The sequence below is a fragment of the Phoxinus phoxinus genome (assembly GCF_949152265.1).
Source record: "Phoxinus phoxinus genome assembly, chromosome: 3".
Classification (NCBI taxonomy): domain Eukaryota; kingdom Metazoa; phylum Chordata; class Actinopteri; order Cypriniformes; family Leuciscidae; genus Phoxinus; species Phoxinus phoxinus.
In genome coordinates this window covers 36,788,691-36,814,207 of record NC_136878.1, presented here as the reverse complement: position 1 = coordinate 36,814,207, position 25,517 = coordinate 36,788,691, and the positions used below count along the sequence as shown (strand labels likewise).

General features: G+C 44.2%; 1 protein-coding gene across 2 annotated transcripts in view; it reads right to left on the bottom strand.

Annotated features, from left to right (window-relative positions):
• npr2 (natriuretic peptide receptor 2) overlaps nucleotides 1–13,069 on the bottom strand; it is a 62,060-nt gene extending 48,991 nt beyond the window's left edge. The window contains exon 1 of one of the 2 annotated variants that reach the window (XM_079606504.1): nucleotides 12,136–13,069. In XM_079606504.1, coding sequence (XP_079462630.1) covers nucleotides 12,136–12,814 — 679 coding nt within the window. In that variant the 5' untranslated portion in view covers nucleotides 12,815–13,069. The remainder of the gene's footprint in view (nucleotides 1–12,135) is intronic. The other variant, XM_079606503.1, reaches the window with a different exon arrangement.
• Nucleotides 13,070–25,517: the final 12,448 nt, after the last annotated feature.

Here is a 25,517-nt window from a genome sequence, read left to right as displayed (position 1 = left end):
TTATGATTCAGTAAAAGATAAATCAAGAAAGCATCCCAATTAGTATTTTTCATACTTCAAGTTTTTTAACGATTAGATGACAGACTGAATGATTGGATTTGAGTTTGGCGTGTACTGCAGAGATGAATGATTCAACAAATTGTGTGGCTTGTTGCTTTTAGACAAAGGATTTTTCGACTTGAGCCCATAAACAACCACCTAAAAACCACTCAGAACACCCTAGCAACCACATAGTGTACTAGCAACCAGATAAATCCCACTCAGAATTCGTTAACAACCCCATTGCAAAATGCAACCATCCTTGCTCAAGCAAGACCTGCTCATTCTTTATTTTTTTTAAATCATTAGTTATAGTCAGTAAACGTCTCGGTTATGTATGGTAACCCTCGTTCCCCGAAGGAGGGAACGGAGACATACGCCAGAGATGATCTGACAGAATGGGGATCTCGCTTGAGAGACCAATCCACTTCGAGTGTAAACTAAATGGCATGCAATAATTTGCAAGTGTTGCTGTGCCTCGCAGATTTATGAGCATATAATGAGCAGAAGGTCCGTCCCATATTCGTTTTTCCACTGAGGAGCCGGACCTTGTGACTCGGCCGTACAGTGGAGGCTCAGCACGAAGGCTATAGAATCTAGCGAACATGCTGGGTATCACCCAGCCTGCAGCTCTATATATATCTGTCAGCCAGCAACACTTCTAGTTGAGTGTGCTCGCAACCTGAAAGGGCAAGGCATGTCTTGGGATTGGTACGTCAAGACGATCGCATCCACTATCCAGTGGGATAACATCTGCTTGGAGACAGCCTTTCCCTTTTGCTGGCCACCATAACAGACGAAGAGCTGGTCTGAGGCCATATATGTTATACGTATATACTTATACGTTCTGTCCACGTATAACCGCAAGCAACGGATGGGACAGAGAAAAGCCAGGGCTGGGTCTGTTTCCTCCGAGTGCAGTGCTTGCAGGTTCACTACCTGATCCCTGAAGGGAGTGGTAGGAACCTTGGACCCGTATCCAGGCCGGGGTCTTAGGAAAATGTGAGAGTTGGCCGGCACTAATTTTAGGCACGATTCGTCGAACGAAAAAACTTGCAGGTCTCTTACCCTCTTGATGGAAGCCAGAGCAGTCAGGAGCACTGTCTTCAGTGACAGGGTCTTTAACTCTGACTAGAGTGGTTCGAAGGGAGGTCTCTGCAGTGAGCTGAACACCAGAGACAGGTCCCAAGAGGTAATAGAGGGAGGGCGAGGCGGATTTAATCTCCTTGCCCCCCTCAGGAACCTCACGATCAGGTCATGCTTCACCAAAGACTTACCATCAACTGCATCGTGATGTGCGGCAATTGCTGCAACATACACTTTGATGGTGGAGGGAGACAGCCTTCGCTCCAACCCATCTTACAGGAAGGAGAGCACGACTCTGATCGGATATCTTCGGGGGTCTTCCCGGTGGGAAGAATACCAGTCAACGAACAGGTTCCACTTCAGTGCATAGAGGCGCCTCATTGATGGTGTCTACCACCGCCTGGGGTAGATCACCTAGAATCTCCGCATCCCGTCCAGGGACCAGACAGCAGGACTCTAAGAAAGCAGGTCCTCCCTCAGAGAAATGGGCCAGGGAGGGGCTGTCGCGAGGAGCGTTAGTTCTGGGAACCAGGTCTGGTTGGGCCAGTAAGGCGCAAATAACAAGACCTGCTCCTTTTCCTCCCTGACTTTGAGAGCTTTCCCTCCCTGACTTTGTCATGATAGCTAGTCGGCTGCACAATTGAGAATGCCAGGGATGTGAGAGGACCTCAGATTCTGACTTCATAGGAGGAGATGGCGGGGAGTTTCGATGGGAGCGTAGACCACTTTGTCGATTGATGACACGCAATAGTCGCAGTGCTGTCCGTACAGGCCAGTACATGCTTCCCATGTAACATGAGGCGGCTCAGCACAAGGAGTACTGCAAGCAACTCGAGGCAATTGATGTGCCAATGCAGTTGAGGACGGGGATGGACGGGCTGGGCGCTCCTCTTCCGTCCGGCTGCCTGCTGGCTGGGTGGAGGCTGCTGTTTAGGCTGAGCAGGGGCAGAGGCAGACGCAAGGTGGCGCAGCGTCCGACGACTGGGTGGAGGCAGCAGCTGGTATTCAGGGATGGCAGATCCTGCATCGCCATCGAGGGTAGTGAGGGAGGAAAAGGCACTAGACCGGTTTCAGGCAGAAAAAGGTGCCGTCCATGATCTAGTAACCTCATCATGCTCTTCCAGAAAGAAGGGCACTGGGGCGGGGTGCTGAGAACCAGCACTCTGATACCCTGAAATACCAATCGTCCAGCCACGAGGGTTCTGGACATGGTGGAGGGTTCCACTCAAGCCTGACACTCTCAGCGGCACAGGAAAGCATATCTGTGAGCTCAAAAGAAACGACTGGCACACCTGGTGGAGGACCAGCGCACTCTCTTGGAAGCTCCCTGGTTTGGAGCATTACAGAGGAGTGAGGGGCCCAAGGAGGTTGACTCAGCGGGGAAGCCCTCACTGTGATCCTAAGGTCACCAAGGCTACAGTATTAACCGAAGTAGGCTTCTTCAGGCCAGAAGAAGAACTAGATCGGGGAATATGCGAAGGGGCACCACCTCTTTCGAGGTATTGGAGTCTCAACCGTAAAGCCACGATGGTCATGTTCCCACAGTGGAACTGCTCCCCTATCTCAGAAAGCCTATCGCCCAAGCACGTGATAGAGCGATCATGACCGTCAGCCGGAGTCAGACATCGACCGCATCCAAAAACACACGGTCTGAATGATATCTTGAAAAAGACGCAGGGTCAGATCGTGTTCAGCTCTTTTAGAAAGTTGCTCTCTCTGGTGCCGAAGCGCACAGGAAGATGGCCGCGGCTACACAACAGGGCGATAGTACAAGTCTGTGTGAGCACTCACTCTTTGGAAAATGCAACACCGAGACCACCAGCTGAATGAACAGCTCTCATTGAAGACACACACTCAGAGAGATTGCGACCAGCGCTGCTCACGCTATCCCACCGACACCAGTTTGCAGAGGCTTCTTTCCAAAGAGACTCATCCAGAAAACACTCAAAGACAGATCCTTTGCAGAGCAGGAACAGCATTCACCGTCTCGCTCCGAAGCAAAAGACAAAGATACAATGCACCTTCTGCTTATTATATGCTTGTGCGGCGAGGCAGAGCAGCTGTTGCAAATTCGCATGCCAATGTGGATTGGCTCATTTAGTTTACACTCGAAGTGGATTGGTCTCTCAAGCGAGATCCCCATTCTGTAAGATCATCTCTGACTTAGGCTACGTCGAGAGTGACTGATTGAAGGGGAACCAGAATCTCTGTATTTGATTAACATTATAATTTATAAACAGATGTACAAATCTTTTTAAATCCTTATTTGATCTATGCTGAATCTATTGCATTTATCTTCAATAAAATTATGTTTTCAGTCATGTTTATTTAAACACAGTTGGCTCATTGTTTTGAAATTATTTCATCACTTTCTGTAACTTCTGGTGCCAACTTGTTTCAAATGCTTACATGTTTAAGACTACACATATTAAAATTAATCAAATGTAATTTGTTTAACCCTTAATTGTCTAGGTTACTAATGTAACCCCCATTCCCTGAAGGAGGGAACAGAGATATTATGTCAGAACGACTGACGAATTGGGATCTCACCTTCGAGTGTAAACAAAACAAGCCAATGGAAACTGGCGAGCGAGATTTGGATCTCGAACCAAGCCCCGTGAAGCGGGTACATAAGGAAGCGCGCTCTACTCGCTCACTTAGAGATATAGTTCACCCAAAAATTAAAATGAGCTCATGATTTACCCATCCTTAAGTCATCCTCGGTGTATATAACTTTTTTATTTCAGACGAATACAATCGGAGTTAAATGTACTGGATCTTCCAAGCTTTATAATGGCAGTGAATGGCTGTTTCTATTTTGAAGTCCATAAAAGTGCATCTATCCATCATATACAGTAAATGCTCCACACGGCTTCCCAAGGTCGCTTAACAAATGTGTGTGTGTGTGTGTGTGTGTGTGTGTGTGTGTGTGTGTGTGTGTGTGTGTGTGTGTGTATGTGTGTGGGCGGGGAGGGGTTAGGGGTCTAGAGACTTCATGAAAATAAATGTTTTAAGGTGCATTTTGAACATGGGCAGGGATGGGGCAGAGCGAACATGAAGTGGTAGACTGTTCCAAGGTGTTGGAGCATTTGCAGAGAAAGCCCGGTCCCCAAAAGTCTGCAACCTGGTGCGGGGGGTCTCCAGCAGGTCCTTGTCAGAGGACCGCAGGCAACGTGACTGAGTGTAGGGATGGAGGAGGTCTGTGAGGTATTTTGGTGAGAGTCCATGGAGAGATTTGTAAGTGAGCAGGAGGATCTTATAGGTGATGCGTGACTTGACTGGCAACCAGTGGAGCTGTTGGATGATGGGAGTTATATGCTGCCAGGGCTTTGTGTGGGTTAGAACCCAGACAGCAGAGTACTGGACATACTGGAGTCTGCTAAGGGCCTTGGTGGGCAGTCCAGACAGGACACCATTGCAGTAATCCAGGCGGGAGGTGATAAAGGCATGGATGAGTGTCTCAGTTACTGAATCTGTGAGTGAAGGCCGGAGTCGTGAGATATTTCTGAGGTGGTAAAAGGCAGCCTTGGTGATGTTGTTGATGTGGGAACCGGAAAGATAAAGTTGCATCCAGGATGACACCCAGGTTGCGCACCATGGGGAAATGGAGCAGCCATCCACAACCAGGGCCAGGTCTCCAATTTTTCTGAGCAATGGTGCAGGGGGCACCACCATGAGTTCTGACTTATTACTATTGAGTTTTGGTCAATAGTAATAATTTACTTATTACTTATTACTATAGGTTTGTGGTCATCCATGATTTGAGTTCCTGCAGGCTGTTGACAAGTTGTGTGGGTGGGAGCTGGGTTTGTGCTGATATAAAGTTGAATGTCATTGGCGTAGCAGTGGAAGTTAAGTCCATGTTTACGGATATGACCTAGGTGTAGTAGCCTATGTAAATGGTGAACAGCAGCGGACTAAGCACAGAGCCCTGGGGTACGCCATAGTTGGCGGTTGCTAGATCAGAATTGGAGCCATTTATGGTGATGACTTTTTTCCGGTCAGTGAAATAGGACCGGAACCAGGACAGTGCTGTGCCACTGAGGCTGATGAGCTTAGAAAGGCGGTGAAGAAGGATGGTATGGGAAACTGTATCAAAAGCTGCAGAAAGGTCAAGGAAGATAAGGACGGTGATGAGCCCATTGTCAGCAGCCAGCAGAAGGTCATTAGTGATTTTGATGAGGGCGGTCTCAGTACTATGGTGTCTTCTGAAACTAGATTGGAGGGGTTCAAAGAGCTCATAGTGTGACATGTGATCTTAAAGCTGGGCAGCCACTGCTCTTTCCATGATTTTGCTGAGGAAAGGGAGGTTGGAGATTGGACGATAGTTGTTGGGGTTGTCTGGATCTGAGCCTGGCTTTTTGAGAGTGGGGATGACTGCCGCCATTTTAAAGCTGGATGGTACCACACCAGAGTTAAGAGATGCATTTATGATGTTTTGCGACAGGCCTTGACCAGGGTGGTGGGCATTGGGTCGAGACTGCTGGTTGAAGTCTTGGCTGAGGTGACCAGTTTTGTTACTTAATCAGCATCCAGTGGAGAGAAGACGGATAGGCAGCACTGCGGTGAACCGGCAGCTGAGTGGTGAGAATCCCGTTGGAGCAATTTAGGGCAGGGGGAAGTTTCAGGAGTCTGGAGCTGCCGGTGGATGGTGTCCACTTTCTGCTGAAAAAAATCCGGGAACCTGGAGCAAAGGTCTGCTGCATCTGAGGGTTTTGCGGTATCAGGAGGGTGAAGAAGACGGTTGATGGTCGAGAAGAGCAATTTGTTTTTTTTTTGTTGGTTGCTGATGAGTGTGGAGTAATACCTTGTTTTTACCTGGGAAAGTGCTTCTTTGTAATTTGTGACGTGTTCTTTAAATGCTTCATGATGGACAGTGAGGCCAGAACTTCTGTATCATCTCTCGAGCCTACGTCTTATGGTCTTCATCCTGCAAAGCTCAGGGGTGAACCCACGAGAGAAAGACACGTAACGCGTGATGAGGGGAGCTACAAAGTCCAGGCTGAGAGAGAGGGCACGGTTGTAATGTTCCACCGAGCCATCGACTGTTTTGTAGGGGTGGTGGGTGACGAGATGGGTCGCTAGGGAGTCAGATAGCGTGGAAGTACACACCTGTTTGATGTTCCTGAATGTGATGGGGCGTTTAGTGCACTGCTTTGGGAGTGGCACAGGGACCAAGAATTGGACAGCATAGTGGTCAGAAATAGCCAGGTCAGTGCACTGCAGGTGGAGGGGAATTATGCCAGCACAGCACACCAGGTCCAGGGTATGCCCTTTTTCATGCGTGGGGCCATGTATGTGTTGTGTAAAATTGAAGCAGTCCAGCAGTGATAGAAAATCAGTAGCAAGAGAACAGCTACTGGAATCCACATGGATGTTAAAATCAAAGCAGACCTTTCTTTGTTCGAGTTTACACGCGAAGGTGTTTGGGGTCTCAGTCGAGATCCAAATTTGTCAGACATTCTGACGTAAGGTTGAACGTGACTGACTGATAGGGAACGGCAGTTTCCTAAATATGCTGTGTGAATAAAAAAAAATCACCATTAAATGTTCCACAAACGCAAGTCTTTATTCAGTGATCTTCGTCTACAACTTAGTGAACACAACCTTAAAAACCCACACTCGTTAAAAAAAAAGAGAAAAATATCAAATACTCGTTGGCTCTCATGAGATATTGATACATTGATTGCGACGTACCATGATTTGGGTGATGTGTGCTTTTGTGGTGCCTATATTTTTCACAAGTTTACACTTAATATAAAAGGTTATGCGTATTTGGCGTGTTTGGCCCAATACGGCCCAAACCCAGAGTACTCGCCCCAGGTTGTGATAGGAATAGTTAGAACTAGAAGTGAGGAGATGGGGTGGTGGAGGGATGCTGATAAACTGTCAACGAACAGAGGTAAGTCTGCTGTATATACCTCTTATCTTATGTTTAGGTTTGGGGATAGAGTTAAAGCCTGTGTGAACCGGAAGTTGCAAACGACTTTTCTCCAGTGTTGTGACGTATTTCCAAGTGAAACGGAATATTGAACAAAGGGCAGGGTTTTACTTTAGCGCTCCTCCTCTCCAACTCTGCTCATAGCAGACTAACGGTTTGAGGGGAGTGGTTAAGCATTTTCAACCCAAGCCGTCAATCTGACGTCATCAGAAAAGGAACGCCACTCCAGACCGGAAGAAACTTTTCAGAATTTGATTAAAGATTACCACGACAAACTATTTTTTTCTGTGTATTAACGTGCACGGATTAATTGTTCACCACAAGACTAGTAATATGTGCTAACAAAGTAAATCGGGTCAATTTTGATTTCATGTCAACTTTAAAGAGGCTATATGCGTTTTTCTGAAATTTAAACTCGCGACTGACACCTGTGGCCAAAAAAACAGAACTGCTCTTCCTTTCTGCTCGCTCGTACGTGCACACTTCACAAGTCATCTGCTGCAAGGAGGTCAGGTCAACATTATGTTTACAGAGGTAAGAACAGTCAAATACATATATTGTTTGAGATAAGTGTTCTGAGTGATCTGAAACGTTTAACATGAACGCGCTTGACGTCACATCCGCAGACAGCGCGGGAAAAATCCGACCCGACAGAAAATAGGAAAAATAGGATACAGGCTTATAGGTGCACCCACCGTGAGCAGACAAGGTGTCAGTATGCTCATCAGGAGATGTTTGAGTCATAAATGGTAAAATAAAAAGGCTATTGTTTCGTTTATTTTGGGGAAAAAGTTCCATATAGCCCCTTTAAAGGATTTAAAATCTATAAAACGGTTAAAAAAATAATATAAATATATAAATATTGCTATATAAATATACTTATGATATAAAGGATTCATAAATATTTTACAATTCTATAGCTGTAAATACGTAATACTGTTTACGTTTTAGATGCTGCCAGTACGTCCATATTGTACATTTCAACATCTACCCAAATGTACAAAAAAGTATGCTTTTGTACCTGTAAATATTATGAATACCTTTGAATAAACAATGAGACCAGGCTGGACACAAATATAATAGCCTCTACTGCTATCTAGGATCTTTTCAGGTTCAATGAATCCATGTTTCACATATCTAAACCAAAATAAATGGAAAACATGTTATTTCATGTGCTCTGACACAAGGAACTGTGGTTCTCAGGTGGTCAATAAGAGTTTGAGTCGTACTTCCCCATCATTTCCTGTCTCATTACTGTTTGTCTAACCAATAAAGAGGCAAAAAGACCACAAATATTTTTTTTTTTTAAAAGAGGAAGGAGAAAAGGTTTGTGATGATATTTCACAGCCTCTGGGCCGATCATTATCTCATCAACGCATGGAATGTGAGTTCACAAACTGAACAAGCCCAAACAACAACCAAAAACATAAATTAATCTGACCTCAGGGTCATAGCAACTAAACTCATTGAGGAGACAGTGAGAGACATTCTGACGTCTGAGACGCCTTTGCAAATCATTTCACAGGGATTTTTTACAATATGCTTTAAGATTGTCAGACTGTGAAATGGTGTATTATTGAAGAATAAATTATCATCCCCCTACTGAATGTTATACACATCTAAAATGGTTTATGCATCTATATATATATGAAGTAGGCTATATAAGATCGATAATTAAAAATCAACCACTTGCGACTGTGCTACAGTGATTTTACAGTTTGTTACAGTGAACGACAGTGTATCAACGTGGTGTGTTACAATGATTTTACAGTGGCTGTACTTTTATAAAACACTGCAATGGCAATATGTAAACACTGTTCAACTATGTTCAATAAATAGCAAATGTATTAATAATAATCAGAATAAACATTCCAAAAAGTAAAATAGTTACCGTTCTACGAAGTCTAGCCTATGTTCTTTTTACCATAGCTTAAAAATGTGTCACAAATACATCCACTACCTACCCTGAAACGCTTGCCTTATATTATATTACAGCAAAAAAAAAAAATAAAGCTTGTTTCAGGTTGAATACTTTTAGCATTACTGAAGTTAAATCCAGCTCAAAAGGTTGTACATGGCACCGCCTCGCGCATTACTTACATTATGGTAATAAATGCATCTTACGAGGGAGTGGCTAATCAGGACCTGTAAGCAGCCAATCAAGCTAACAGTAAAACGGCAAGTGTAAGCAATTAGCCATAAAAGTACTCTCAATGTTCACACACAATAATAGGGTAGTTAAATGTCAGAACAATCTGGACATGTTGAACTGCTCCCAAAGCTACTAAGCAATAAGGTAAATATTATCAGAAAAATGTCATGATGCTATACTTATTTTGGTGACGTACTTCAGTAAACAGACTATGCTGCGGAGGTTATGATAAGAGCAGAAGTCTGGGGGCAGTTTAATATCAGTATAAAATTAAATGGATCATCACTGTAATTCAACCTTCTTTTATTTTATATTGATGTTAATTGAGCATACTGTAAGTATTCTTATACAGTGTCAAAGACATGGCTGTAAATGACAATTAATGTCTTTGTGCAATCCTGTAAGCAACATGGTGCTTTGCTTTGCATGTTCAAAGGAGACACTGGGAGACATGGATTTGTGTTGCCATGGCAGTGTTGGATTCAGCAAAGGAAATATATCTGACTTGTTTAGATTGAGGGATGAATATTTAGAACGTAGAACATGTAACTGACAAAGGTTCTTTTTATGATTGGATTTGTAATATTATAATGACTAAACTTAGACAATTATGTTTGCTGTGCAAATCTAGTTCATAAACTATGAAGAATTCCATATCATGAATAATTAAGACGTTTTAAAACAACTAAACTTCATGTTCATGAGTAGTCTGCGGTTGTATTTAAGTCAGTGCATTGAGGCTGCGTAACGCAATTCCTACAACTGATAATTCATGAAAAATTGTCTTAACGGCAAATACAATGTAATCAGCCATTTATTTGACTATCTGAGCAATATCTGACAAGACATAATAATGGTGCAGGTCAAAGAAATATTATGCCTTATAAATTCCCATTTATAATGGTTCTGAAGCTTTGGGGGGAAAAACTAAAAATATTTTTTTTAATGGCAATTTTATGTTTTAGAAGACCATGCAACTTTTTGTGTGTATGTATTTAGAAAGAGAAAACAATAAAGCGATATAAAAATCAAAATGTGAAAATCTGTTTATTTGTTGCATCACTCTTTTATTATCGAGCATTTCGTGAGCACACTAATCTAAAATATTTTCTGGAGAAAGAAAAAAATGGTGAGAGAAAAACAAACAAGCAAACATTGTTCTCTTCAGTTATTTAACTCTGATATCATCATTTCGGGGTAATAGCAGTTGGCCTTTCTCCACATCCTGATTTAAACAACAAAATCTAGAAATCTGGACTTAATGCATCACATACTTTAGTATCATTATGTAATTATGTTGATGCATTGAAACTCAATGTGACCAGCTGTGTACTCTCTTATTTACTCTAAACTAGTTTCATTGATGACATTAAAATACATGAAATTGTTCTGTGTGAATCTTAAGGGAAGTAAATAAAAATGAAGACCGATATTCTGAGTTAAGACACAAAGACCTTGGTGACATTACGTGTTCTCCTCATTCCATGTATTATTTCAGCCATGCAATAATTGTGTTTGACAGCTCAGGGGGTTATGTGAATGTCAAGCACTTTAACAAAGCAAGGAATCAAGCTGAAAATAATGAATTTGGAGGGTTTTGCAGCCTTTTAAGTAAAAAAACACAAACAAAAAAAACATGTTTTTATCAAGAACCATTTACTTGAATCAACATAAAAGAACATAAAAGTTCAGTGTATTTGTTTCTGGGGGTCTTTAAATCACCAGGTAATTTGTAAGGAACTAAAAAAAAGTTATTAAGTTATTCTACTGCTCAATGAATCATTTTATATTTTAAATTCTACCTACACATTTTTATAGTTAAAGGACTGTTAAAAGTCGTGTGTGGTAGATAACTGAACACAAGTCAATAGATGTTGACTGCATTGCTTTATTAACAGTGAATAGGGTGCGTGCCCTCCTGTTTTGGTGGTGCTGTAAATAACTTGCACAGGGCACCACAGGTCCAAAAATACAGCCTGGGGGAACACAGGTGGTGTCAGTCCTAAATGCTATCAATGCCTCATTGTAGTCTTCAGATTTTAGATGCAATGGATCGAGAATATCAGTGTGGTTGCCATGGAGGGATGCTTTATGCAATAACACAAACATGCTTTATTGATTAAAGAAGGTAAACTATCTGTGGGTGTGAGGGGTGGCAGTGACAAAACCAGATGGTAAAAATGTGGTATTTTGATATTTGTCCTTTATCTGATGATTGCTTTCTAACCGAAAATGAAGAGATTTTGATATCCTTCTATGAAAGGATGCATCATTGTAGAATTTTGAATGTTACACTCTACAAAATATATTGTCATGTAACATGGAATTCTGGTAACTTCTAAATTAACTGGTTATTTAATTAATAATAATAAAAATACTGACTATATTAACCTTAATATGTAGCCTATAGGTTCAACTAATTGAAGTAATTTCCTAAAGGTCAATTCAGGTAGAATAAGTTAAATCTGCACATTATATATGTATTTTGTAGATGTAGCCTACTGAACATTTAAATGGGGTACCATTGGACAGTAATAATTCAGATTGTAATGTTTAGGCTACTATATGTACCAAAGTAACTCAAAGAACAGTTTTTTTTCTGAACAAGGCCTTATTCTTTAAAATACATTGATTGGGGTGACATGTAAACACCAGATTTTTTGCCGATTGTAAGGCTATTAACAAACAACAACAAAAAGAACAATGGTACTGCAATATTTTTGGACATGCATTATGGTAGTACCATGGTATTCTTTTAAGTAGTAGTAACGTAAATAGCTTACCATGGTAGGCTATATTAGTTTAGTAGCCTAATCATTCAATAGGCTATTTCAAAGGACCATTACACTTTCTTTTTCATGCTAAAGCATAACTTTGCTGTCAACGAACCTTTGCTGAAAAATGAATCTAAACTTACTTCTCCCGTTGTTCTTTGTATATGTGGCGATGTCTTTATAATTTAAATCTTGTGAATCGTCGTAAGGGTAAGCATTCACGGTGATGTTTTCATTTAGCAGTTTCACGTAAACGCCCTCGGCGAGGAAGTAATGCGGCCGGTCGTCTCGTTTCAGGTCGTAGTAGACCATCACCGCGTGAGAGCTCCAGTTAAAATGCGCGTGCAGATAACTGACAAATTCTCCGAGTTTCGTGGTGGTCGGGCCCGTCCTGACAATAGTTTTATACTCTTCGAATTCATTAAAACCATATGCTTGTCCTCCCGCGGTTATCAGGGGGAGTTTCCAGTGGGACGCGAACCGTCCGACGGACGCGAGCGAATACGTGCAGCCGGGTCCGATGAACGCATCTGGTTTGTTGTAAAGTTTTGTGTCCACTGCGATAATCTGTGCCTTGCTTTCCGAGCAAGAACCAGCGGACTCTGTGCTAAAGTTAAGAAGGTTGATGGTGTGTCCCTTTAAAAGTCCGAGCTTCTGAAATTTCTCTTGCGCCATACGGATCGCGGGGAGGACGCGCGGCGATGCCCACGAATACATAATATTGTCGGGTAGCATCACCGCTACGGTAATATTCCCCTTTTCTGTTCTGCATTCCGGTACGAGTACATGTATAAGTACCACAATGTAAAAACGATATCCCATCCTAAATCCCGATCCCGTCTTAAGTTGACAAACAAATCCTAGTTCGAGCGCGCCAGGTAAGAGGATTTATTCTTCTCAAATCAAACTTCAATGAGAAAAATCCTCCTTTAAATGAAGAGAACAATCCATTAGTGACGTCTTTCTTCCTTGTAGGCCAACTAAGTTGCTTGACAGAGTCTCCTGGTCCTTTATAAGATGGACTTCTTGCGTCCAACTCCTCAGTGAGATTCAGTGTGTGCGCGTCCGTGTGTGTGTGTGTGTGTACATCCAAGTGAGCGCAACATCACCGCGCGCGGTCCTTGCACAGTCCCTACACGTCATGACAGCTACTACACTAGTTAATGGCTCCCTCTGTCTGCAGGTCAATTAACCGCACTCGTATGGTAGCCCTTTCATTCTAAATTCACACACAGACACACAGACACACACACACACACACACACACACACACTGAATCTCACTGAGGAGTTGGAGTCCATCATAAAGCAGGAGACTGTTAAGCAATTTTAGTTGGCCTACAAGGAAGAAAGACTAATGGATTGTTCTCTTTATTTAGCTAAAAGAGTTTGATTTGAGAAGAATAAATCCTCTTACCAGGCGCGCTCAAACTAGGATTAGTTTGTGAACTTAAGACGGGATCGAGAGGATGGAATATAGTTTTTACATTGTGCATTCAGCATTTACATTTAATTCTAAACTCCCCAACTTAGCGTAGCCTACTAATTTGAAAGCCAACTACATGTTGTTATTGGTAATAGCCTATAATAGGCCTATCAATTGTTATTTCATTGTTGTCATTTCTTTCAATTAGCCAAAGGAGAAGATTAAATCCATCCCCCTAAGTTTTAATCAAATGTTTCCTATTTTGAAATAAAATAAAATTCAATCGATGTGAGTTGGGATGGTGATGGGCGGTGGCATAACAATTAAGTTTTATTAAGTAAAATTGATTACCACAATTAATTCATGCAGAAAATGAAAATGTATAAGAACTGTGTAATTTAGATGAATTTACAGCGTAACTTTCGGTAGTGTACCTATAAAGTACTTGCATGTAAGTATAAGTAGGGAACATTATGTAAAGTTTGGGGAATAAAACGGTAACAACCAGGATAATTAAAACAATTATTTATATTGTAGAACTAATACTTATTCTACTATTATGATACAACATTATGATATGGGAGCAATTTAGAGAGAACATACCAATATAGGCTACTGTATAGGCTTTTGAAAATGTATAGGGTACATATATATGCATTTATTTTTGCATTTATGCTTTTTCTATATATATATATATATATATATATATATATATATATATATATAAATATATACATATATACACACACTCTAAAAAATGCTGGGTTGTTTCTCATGCTGGGTTGTTAAAAATGTAACCCAACGGCTGGGTTTGTCCATATTTTACCCAAAATTGGGTTGAAACAACCCAGCATTTTTTAGAGTGCATATATATAGCAAAAGTGCGATGTTTAAGTTTAGGCTTACATGTTTCAAGGCAAGTAAAGCTAAAACTATTGCAATTATTTTACTGGGAAATCTTGTTCCATGTACAGTAGTTACAGGGTAAGTGGTGCTTGTTACCCTCTCGTCCCATGTAGTTACAGGGTAAGTATGACATTGTGGGCTGTAAATTAAAGTGGTGCTTGTTACCCTCTTGTTCCATATAGTTAAAGGGTAAGTAAAATAAAAAAAATACATACAAACAATCTAATATCACTGATTCTGAAACCTTTATTTGAAAAACAACTTATTACAGTTGGTCTGAAGCGATAGTTTACAGTTTAAAAGTAAAAAATATTGTAATTTTTCTTACAAACACCTATCGTTTCACTTCAGAAGACATTGATCCATCCACTGGGGTCGTATAGATTACGTCTCGGTTACGTAAGTAACCCACGTTTCCTGAGGAAGGAACGGAGACGTTACGTCAGTGACTGACGAACGGGGGTTTCGCTTAGAAGCCCATCACATTCGAGTTCTTACAAAAACGAGCCAATGGCAAAACAATGCCATGAGTCTGCGGAATTTGCAAAAGGAACAGCGTGGCAATCTCACATTATGTTATGCTGAGGACATGAGACTGAACTCCCGGCAGTTCCAGCGGTTGTGGCAGGGGGACGTAACGTCTCCGTTCCCTCCTCAGGTAACGAGGGTTACATACGTAACCGAGATGTTCCCTTTCGAAATGACGGGCAAGTTGCGACATACAGCGCGAACGTAGACCACTTTGTCGGTTGATGTACGCTACTGTCGCTGTGTTGTCTGAACGGACTAGTATGTATTGGTCCTTGAGCAATGCCCGGAAGCAGTGTAGAGCCAAGCGTACTGCCAGCAACTCGAGGCAATTGACATGCCAAAGGCGCTGGGGTCCTGTCCAGGAGCCCGCGGCAGCATTTCCATTGCACATGGCACCCTGTGGCAGAGGCATCTGTTGAGACAACAACATGCCTGGAAACTCGTTCTAAAAGCACCCCGGCCCGAAGATCTGATGGCAGGCCCGAGTAACTGGTACTCGACCGCACCCTTCGCCAGTAGGGTAACGACATTCTGCATGCATGACAGGGGCATTGTCACCCACCATGGTATAGTGGAATCCCCGGAAAAGGGGAGGAGACCGTGAGAACTGAAACACATAGCCATGCCTAATGGTTCACGCGAGCCAACGGGACAGATTGGGAAGCTTTAGCCAGGCTCCCAAAAACTGAACCAGCGGGGTCATGTGAACCACAGACGTACCCACGATTGGGCAGCGAGGCGGAATGACTGGCCCAGAAGTGGGAGGAGGAGCATCCAGGTGTGGGGGCACGGTCATATGCCGCATTCTGACAGAGGAGCCCAGGGAAGGATGAGCGTTCCGCGGCGACCTCCTCTGACAGAGGTCTGGCGACAGAGGGGGACGAGAATAGCGAGGCGGAGCGTCGAACACTGCCATGCGTGGCCTCTGGGGGCTCAGAGATGGGAATTTTAGTTCTTCTTTAGAACAAAAGATTCTCCAACGGCCCTCCACCGGGGGAAGGTGTGCAACCACCTCCTGTAAAGAACTGCAACCCATCTCTGAGCTGCCCGTATCAGGAGCGCCGCTTGCCTGCCGTTTGGCAGGCTGCGGGGCTGGTATGGGCAGGGGCGCATTCCTGCGGCTACCTCCACAGCAGGTGAAGGCTGCTGCTGGGGCCGGGCGGGAGGAGCAGGAGCCGCAGGAGGGTGCCCTCGGTGGCGAGCAGACTGAGGTGTCTGAGTTGGCGGCTTAGGGTCGACACGCCAGTTGGAGGCACTGTGGGGACACAGTTGTAACACCACAGAATGCTCCAGCGATGGGACCCCAGTGTACCCTTTGGCCGCGGCCTCATCAAGGGCAGAGAAGGCCGCTGAGCAATCACGAAAAGTCAAAGGATACTTCCACAATCTCATGACCTCTTCATGCACTTCCGGGAAGAAAGGAATTATAGCGCCGCCCCCAAAAACCAATCATCAAGCCTTGAGTGCTTGGGACATGGCGGAGGGTTCCCCACAAGCCCGATGCTCATGGCTGCCCGGGAAAGCATGGCAGTCAGTTCTGGATCAGACTCGGGCAATGCTGGCACCCCCGAAGGAGGCATGCCCAACCGAGTCTTCATCTCCAGATGACTCAAACCCACCTTGTGATGCGGCGCTAGACGTGATGTAATCTGCCGGGACGCTGGGCGCGCTATAAGACTGGCCAGTGACATCATCCGGAAACCTCAGGGGATGCAATGTGGAAAAGGGGGGTGTGGCCCGAGGAGAATTCGCCGGGTTGTTCCACACCGGCAGCCTCAAATAACCCTGGCCACAAGCCAAATTATCCCCTCTTGTGGAAAGAACAGATTGGGGTGTGGCAGAGGGAACTCTACCTCTAAGGAGGTCATTGAGTCGCGATCGCAACATGGTCATGGTCATGTTCCCGCAATGAGAACATGATGAATCCATGAATGCTGCCTGAGCTTGATTTAATCCCAAACACGCCAGGCAGCGTTCGTGCCCATCTGTAAAATTAATCTGTCTACCGCACCCAGAAATACACAGGTGAGACATCTTTTTAAAAAAGACGTGCTGCGTGCAGCTCTTTTAGAGAGGATACAATTTAACAGCAGTGCTGAAGCACCCAGGGAGAAAACACACAGACCAGCAGCAGGAATGAGATCTCGCTGGAACACGCCGTCACACCAACACCGCCGAAGAGTCGCTCATCTCGTATCTAGAACTCATAGACAGCTTGCATAGGAGAGAAGTGAAGAAACACTCGGCTCCAAAGCAAAAATTTAATGCGAGATTACTGCACTGCTCCTTTTATACCCATGCGGTGGGATGGTGTTGCGCTATGCAAATTCCGTTGCTTTCCCATTGGCTCGTTTTGTAAGAACTTGAAGGTGATAGGCTTCTAAGCAAAACCCCCATTTGTCAGTCACTGACGTAAGTCTGAGTGACTGAACGAAAGGGAACTACAGTTATTGCAGTTTATGCTGTTTGATGCTCTAGGAACACATGAGTTTGCAGATTGAGATTATTTTTCAAAAAACCTTAATTTGTGTTAATCTGAAGAAGGAAAGTCGTATACATCTTGAATGGCATGAGTAGAAGTAAAAGATGAGTAAATGGTGAGGACGTATTTGTGGGTGTACTGCATTTTCTTTTAATACTACAGACAGAATAGCAAGAGACATTATTTCTTCTTCAGATTCATCAGTGGAAAGAAATAAAAAGAAGAGGAACAAAAGGAAGAAGCCAAGCAAGAGAAAAAAGGGGGACAAAACATGCTCCTTTCTGTCAAGACTAAAAAAAAATCAGTTTTATATTAAAAAGTGTTGTAAATCCATTTTGAATTAAGATATTTATTCAAATAAAGGTTTCTGATTAAGTGATATAAGATTGTGTATATGTATTTTTATTGTACTTACCCTATGACTACATGGAACGAGGGTAACAAGCACCATTTTCATTTACAGCCCACAATGTCACACTTACCTTGTAACTATACATAGAAATAAGAGGGTAAAAGGCACCACTAAACCAACCTACTTTCCTCAATATTTAAGCAAAAGTTGCAATAGTTTTAGTTTTCAGTGCACTTTTGTTAAAAAAGATAAATGCATGTATAAATGCATAGATATACCCTGTATTTTTTTAAAAGCCTAGGTAGGCTATACAGTATGTTTATACTTACAGTATAAATATTTTTTTTATTCTCCTGGTTGTTACCCCTTTATTCCCCAAACTTTACATATTGTTCCCTTATACTAATGTAAGTACTTTATAGGTACACTATAGCCTAATTACCGAACGTTATCCTACACTGTAAAATCGCTTTAATCTAAAGCATTAGATTACACTAAAGTTACGGGGATGTTTAATGTAACAGCCTAAAAATAACTATTTTGTGTTAGGGAGTATGAATGATGGAAGACCAGAGCGGAGTGCAGTTAACAGTCTTTTAATGAATAAAGGAAGATAGTCCTCAATGACGAAACGGAACACAAATCACAGGCATTAATCAGCGCCAGAACAGAAACTGCCAGATACTGGATAACAGGTTAACACAAAACTCCCACGAGGACGGCGGTCCGGGAACAGCGAGACGCTGAGTCAGTCAGGGCTAGTGGTGACAGCAGGGAGGAAGATCAGCCGAGAACAGACGCTGAACAGGTACTCTGCAAACAGGCACAGCTGGATAATACACAGTCTGAAGATAGCGAGACTCACAGTAGAAAACAGTATCACTTCTAGCAAATGCCACAGGACAGGACAAGACAAGACGAGAAGTGCGAGCACAGACGTTTCACACGTGAAGACATCGAATAATCCGACAACAAGACAGGGCTAGGAAGAGGGAATAAGAGACTGAGATAATCAAGGGGAAAAGAGGGAACAGGTGAGGAAACAGGAACGAAAGGGGAAACAGCTGTAGGGGATAATGAGTGAAGGAGAAGATGAGTGTGCGTGTGTGAGTGTGTGTGTGTGTGTGTGTGACCACAAGAGGGAGACAGAGAAAGAAAGAACCCAGGATCATGACAGTACCCCTCTCTCAACGAGCGCCTCCTGGCGCTCCAGAGGAATCCTGGCGAGACCGGAGGAAATCATCGATGAGTGAAGGATCCAGGACGTCCCGGGAGGGAACCCAGCTTCTCTCCTCAGGACCATACCCCTCCCAGTCGACAAGATACTGATGGCCGCGCCCCCGACGCGCATGTCGAGAATCCGACGAACCCTGTAGATAGGGGTATCATTGACAGGACAAGGAGCACGAACCGGGCGAGAAGGGGGACGGATAACAGGTTTGACGCAGGAGACATGAAACACGGGATGGACCCGGCGTAGGTTAGGCGGGAGGCGAAGCCTTACAGTGACAGGATTCATAACCCTAACAATGCGGAATGGTCCAATAAAACGGGGCGACAGCTTGCGTGACTCGGACTGGAGAGGTAAATTTGAAGTGGATAACCACACTCTCTGACCGCGAACATAGCGAGGGCTTCTAATTCTGCGCTTATTGGCCGCAACTGTCATGCGCCTTCTAGCTCGACAGAGAGCACACCGCACTCCCTTCCAGGTGCGCTTACAACGGCTAACAAAAGCTTGTACGGACGGAACATTTGACTCAGAGTCTTGGGACTCAAATAACGGAGGTTGATAACCAAAGCAGCAATGGAAGGGTGAAAGACCGGTGGCAGAGGACGGAAGCGAATTATGAGCGTATTCAGCCCAGGAAAGGTGCTGTGACCAGGACGCGGGATTCTGATGAGTGAGACTGCGAAGGATGCGGGCGACAATTTGATTGGTCCGTTCTGCTTGACCGTTCGTTTGGGGGTGATAACCGGACGAGAGGCTAACGGAAGCCCCAATCAGGCGACAAAACTCCTTCCAGAATTGAGAAGAAAATTGGGGGCCTCTATCAGACACGATATCAGTTGGTAAACCATCTAGCTTAAAAACATGATCAACCATGATCTGTGCGGTCTCCTTGGCAGAGGGGAGCTTAGCGAGCGGGATAAAATGGGCCGACTTAGAAAAACGATCTACCACGGTCAATATAACGGTGTTACCCGCCGAGGGAGGGAGCCCGGTGATAAAGTCGAGAGCTAAGTGAGACCACGGACGTGTAGGAACCGGTAACGGACGAAGCAGACCGGCTGGAGGGGAATTGCCAGCTTTAGTCTGCGCGCACGTAACGCAAGAGGCAATAAACCGCCGCACATCTCGTTCCAAAGAGGACCACCAAAAGCGCTGACGGATGAAAGCGAGGGTGCCCCGGACGCCGGGATGGGCAGTCAATTTAGAGGTGTGTCCCCACTGAAGGACAGCACGACGTGCGGATATGGGAACAAAAAGAAGCCCCTTAGGACAACCGCGCGGGACTATGGCTCGAGAAAGAGAACGCTTAACCAGCTTCTCTATTCCCCAGACGGTCGTGCAAACAACACGACCCGGGGGAATAATCTCCTCAGGTTCAGTCGATGAAGCGGAGTCAAAAAGACGAGATAACGCGTCAGGCTTGATGTTCTTGGACCCCGGGCGATACGAGATGGTAAAATCGAAACGGGTAAAGAACAGGGCCCAGCGGGCTCGACGAGTGTTAAGTCTCTTGGCCTTACGGATATATTCAAGGTTTCGATGATCTGTCCAAACAATAAAAGGAACGGGAGCTCCCTCTAGCCACTGTCGCCATTCGCCTAAAGCTAGACGGATGGCGAGCAATTCGCGATTGCCCACGTCGTAGTTGCGCTCAGCGGGGGAAAGACGGTGAGAAAAGAAAGCGCAGGGATGTATCTTTCCATCAGTGGTGGAACGCTGGGAAAGAACAGCCCCGACCCCCACCTCAGAGGCGTCGACCTCGACTATAAATTGTTTAGTGAAATCAGGAGTGAGGAGGATAGGCGCGGTAGTGAACAGAGACTTCAGAACGTCAAACGCTGTCTGTGTAGATTCTGACCACTTAAACTGAGACTTTACTGAGGTCAGAGCAGTAAGGGGAGCGGCCACTTGACTGAAACCTTGAATAAAACGACGGTAAAAATTTGCAAACCCGAGAAAACGTTGTAATGCGAGGCGAGACTCGGGAACGGGCCAGTCAGTGACCGCCTGAACCTTAGCCGGGTCCATACTGATCCCCTCTGCCGAGATGACCGAACCGAGAAACGTTACCGAGGGGGCGTGGAAAGAGCATTTCTCCGCCTTTACAAAGAGTCGATTCTCAAGAAGGCGCTGAAGGACACGACGAACATGTTGGACGTGCACCTGGAGAGATGGCGAAAAGATCAAAATATCGTCGAGGTAGACAAACACAAAGACGTTGAGCATGTCCCGTAGGACGTCATTGACTAAGGCTTGAAAAACCGCGGGGGCGTTTACTAGTCCGAAAGGAAGGACCCGGTATTCAAAGTGCCCGAGGGGCGTATTAAACGCGGTCTTCCATTCATCCCCCTCCCTTATACGCACCAGGTGATAGGCGTTGCGTAAATCGAGTTTCGTAAAAACCTTTGCTCCCTGTAAGACTTCGAAGGCAGATGACATCAGTGGCAAAGGATAACGATTCTTGACCGTGATATCATTTAACCCTCGATAGTCTATACAGGGACGCAGGGAGCCGTCTTTCTTCTTAACAAAGAAGAAACCGGCTCCCGCAGGAGACGAGGATGGAACGATAGTACCGGCGTTGAGTGAGTCAGAAAGATATGTCTCGAGCGCCTCCCGTTCGGGAGCAGATAACGAGTATAGTCTTCCCCGGGGGGGCGTGGTTCCCGGGAGAAGATCTATACAACAGTCATACGGGCGATGAGGGGGGAGAGAAGCGGCCCGGGAACGGCTGAAAACCTCCCGCAAATCGCGATACTCCTCCGGTACTCCAGACAAATCACCTGGTTCCTCCTGAAAAACAGTTACAGACGAGACAGGGGGCACAGCAGAAGACAAACAATCAACATGACAAGACAATTTCCAAGACAGAATAGTTCCATCTGCCCAGTTAAGCTGGGGGTTGTGGAGAACTAACCACGGGTGGCCTAATACCACCGGAGAAAACGGGGAATGGAAAATAAGAAAAGAAATAGTCTCTCTGTGATTTCCTGAAACAGTAAGAGTCAATGGAGAAGTCCTCTTTTGTACCCTAGGAAGGGAACTACCATCTAGGGCAAACAAGGGGGTGGAGTCTTGTAATTCTATGAGGGGAATACCTTGTTCCAAAGCCCAAGCCTCGTCCACGAAGTTCCCCTCCGCCCCCGAGTCAATCAAGGCAGGGCATGAAGCTGACGAACCCGGCCAGCGGAGGTGTACGGGAAGGGAAGTGCAGGACTTAGACGGAGAGACCCATGACGTTGCGCTCGTCAGCAACCCTCCGCCTACTGACGAGCACTGGCTTTTACTGGGCAGCTAGAGACAAAATGATCAGCGGCAGCACAGTACATGCACAGACGATTAGCGATCCTGCGTTGACGCTCCCGTATAGATATACGAAGTCCCCCAAGTTGCATCGGCTCAGGATCAGCAGTAGATGGTTGTGATGGCTGTACAGCCATGGAGGCGGGGAGTAACGTAGCTTCCATTCTGCGAGCCCTTCGTCGCATCTCAAAACGTCTCTCGATGCGGAGAGCCAGGTCGACAAGGGAATCGAAACTGTCAGGAACCTCTCGGACAAAGACTTCATCCTTAACCTCTGGATTCAGACCCTCGAGAAAGCGGGCGATGAGTGCCGGGTCGTTCCATCCACACGTAGTGGCCAGGGTACGGAACTCAATAGAATAATCAGTGACTGACCTTCTACCCTGGCGTAAAGTGGATAGGAGGCGGGATGCTTCGTCTCCGTGTGCAGACCGGTCGAACACTCGGATCATTTCCTCCTTAAAAAGAGAGAACTTGAAAACACAGTCTACCTCAGCCTCCCAGTTCGCCGCCGCCCACTCTCGAGCTCGTCCGTTGAGGAGAGAAATCACATAAGCCACCCTTGAGCGTTCCTGGGCATAAGTAGATGGCTGGAGGGAAAATACAACCTCGCATTGGGTGATGAAAGATCGACACTGTAAGGGCTCACCCGAGTAGCACGGCGGGTTGTTGATCCGCGGCTCGGGAGAGTCGCGCTGTCCAGCCGGACCTGTGGCTTCGTGACGGTAGAAATTAAACTGCTGGGTGAGATCCGAGAGCTGGGCAGTTAAGGAATCGACGGCACGTCTTGCGGCGGCTAACTCGTCCTCGTGTTTGCCCAACAGAGCACCCTGGAGCTCAACCGCGCTCTGAAGGGGACTGCCACTCGCCTGGTCCATCTCTTTGGTCGGATTATTCTGTTAGGGAGTATGAATGATGGAAGACCAGAGCGGAGTGCAGTTAACAGTCTTTTAATGAATAAAGGAAGATAGTCCTCAATGACGAAACGGAACACAAATCACAGGCATTAATCAGCGCCAGAACAGAAACTGCCAGATACTGGATAACAGGTTAACACAAAACTCCCACGAGGACGGCGGTCCGGGAACAGCGAGACGCTGAGTCAGTCAGGGCTAGTGGTGACAAGCAGGGAGGAAGATCAGCCGAGAACAGGTACTCTGCAAACAGGCACAGCTGGATAATACACAGTCTGAAGATAGCGAGACTCACAGTAGAAAACAGTATCACTTCTAGCAAATACCACAGGACAGGACAAGACAAGACGAGAAGTGCGAGCACAGACGTTTCACACGTGAAGACATCGAATAATCCGACAACAAGACAGGGCTAGGAAGAGGGAATAAGAGACTGAGATAATCAAGGGGAAAAGAGGGAACAGGTGAGGAAACAGGAACGAAAGGGGAAACAGCTGTAGGGGATAATGAGTGAAGGAGAAGATGAGTGTGCGTGTGTGAGTGTGTGTGTGTGTGTGTGACCACAAGAGGGAGACAGAGAAAGAAAGAACCCAGGATCATGACATTTTGTAGGATATAAATATATGAATATTATTTCAAATTTTCAGACACACAGAAGTAGATGTTGAACCAAAATGTGTTACTGTTACAGTATAACACTAGCCTGCATGTCTTATTATTCTATACTATGTTGTCACTCAGATTTATACTCTGCATTTTATATATCATCAAATAATATACATAATGTATGTATGTGACAAATGCTATGATAAATTACATTCCTTATACAGTATGTTGTTAAGAGCAAATTCTATAATTTGCCTTTGTGTGTGGTATGTGAATGTGACACATTTGCTGGTCTGATTTACAGTTTAGATTCAAGTATGTTTTAGTTGATTCAGTTTTCTTTAAATCAAATGGAGGCAGAGAGGAAGTTGCTTCTTTTATGAAACAGTGAGAATAACAATTTGCAACAAAACCAGATAAAATCCCTGTTGAACAGTGAACACTAGAATTGCCATTTTATAAGTTGCCATTAGAGGTCAGACAAGTTAATTTGTAACTACAGGAGGACAATTTGTTTTAGTTAAATTACAGACAAGCACAACGCAAAAAGTACAAGACAAATACAAGGCAGTTCAGAGAATGTAAAACAAGGAATAACAACTAAACTGTAAAAAAAAAACTGGCTGCTATATAATAGGCTATTAGGGCAGTTACATGATTTTGAAAAGCTTTTAAAAAACAATTTTTATAAGCTTTTTGTTTTGTGATCTCATGTTTGAAAAATTTCAAAGTATATTGTGAGATCAATATTAAATATATATATATATATATATATATATATGAGGATTTCTTTTGAGTTATTTTTGTTTTATGAATATAAAACTTTGGCAAAATAATTAAAAGATTAATATTTTGTTTTTCAGAAAAATATGGGTTTTGAAAACAAAGAAAAATGTCATGAGGTTCTAAATTAAGAGTTATATTTAAGAGGACAACTGCCACCAAAAAATCTCGAAAATAATAAACCACTCTGAAAAAAAGATCACTATTCCAAAGTCAATGTTCATGGAGGGATTAGACACTTCACAAACGTTTCATGTGTTAAAACACAACAAAGAATTAAAACAACACCTCTGTGATCCAGAATCAACAAAAACTTTACTGTGTTCCACAGAGCTGGAAACTACAGTGGTTGCCATGAATCCACTTTCATCCCAGGCCAACACAGATGCATAACCTGGTGTCAAGAGCTCAGTCTTGGACACTGAGCAATGGAAAAAGCAGTTTGATCTGAAGATTCAGCTCTCATCCTATTTCATACTGTATGTATGTTCTGGGGAAATCAGAAGAGGCCTTCAGTTGACCATCTAACTTACTATGCTGCTCCTACAGCATTTAAAGGGGTGGTTGAGTGTGATTTCACTTTTCTAACATTAGTTAGTGTGAAATGTTGCTGTTTGAGCATAAACAAAATCTGCAAAGTTACAACGCTCAAAGTTCAAAGCAAAGGAAGATCTTTGCTTTTAAAGAAAAGGAACAAAATGCTGGTAGGGATTTTTTTTTTTTTTTTACATATTTTATTGAATACAGTGGAAGAGATATAGATGACGCTTACCACGTGTTGATGAGTCGTTGGCAAACCCATATCTATGGGCAAACCTGTCTGGTTAGACATCCGGTCTTTAGTGACATCACCAACCCTAAAATGTACATAAACCCCACCCACGGGAACAAGCAGTCCATGTTGAGAAGAGGAAAAGTTGTAGTAACGTTATATATAGTATTGTGAGTCAGCTCAAACGTTAGCATTCATCTTCTCACATGCAATAGAA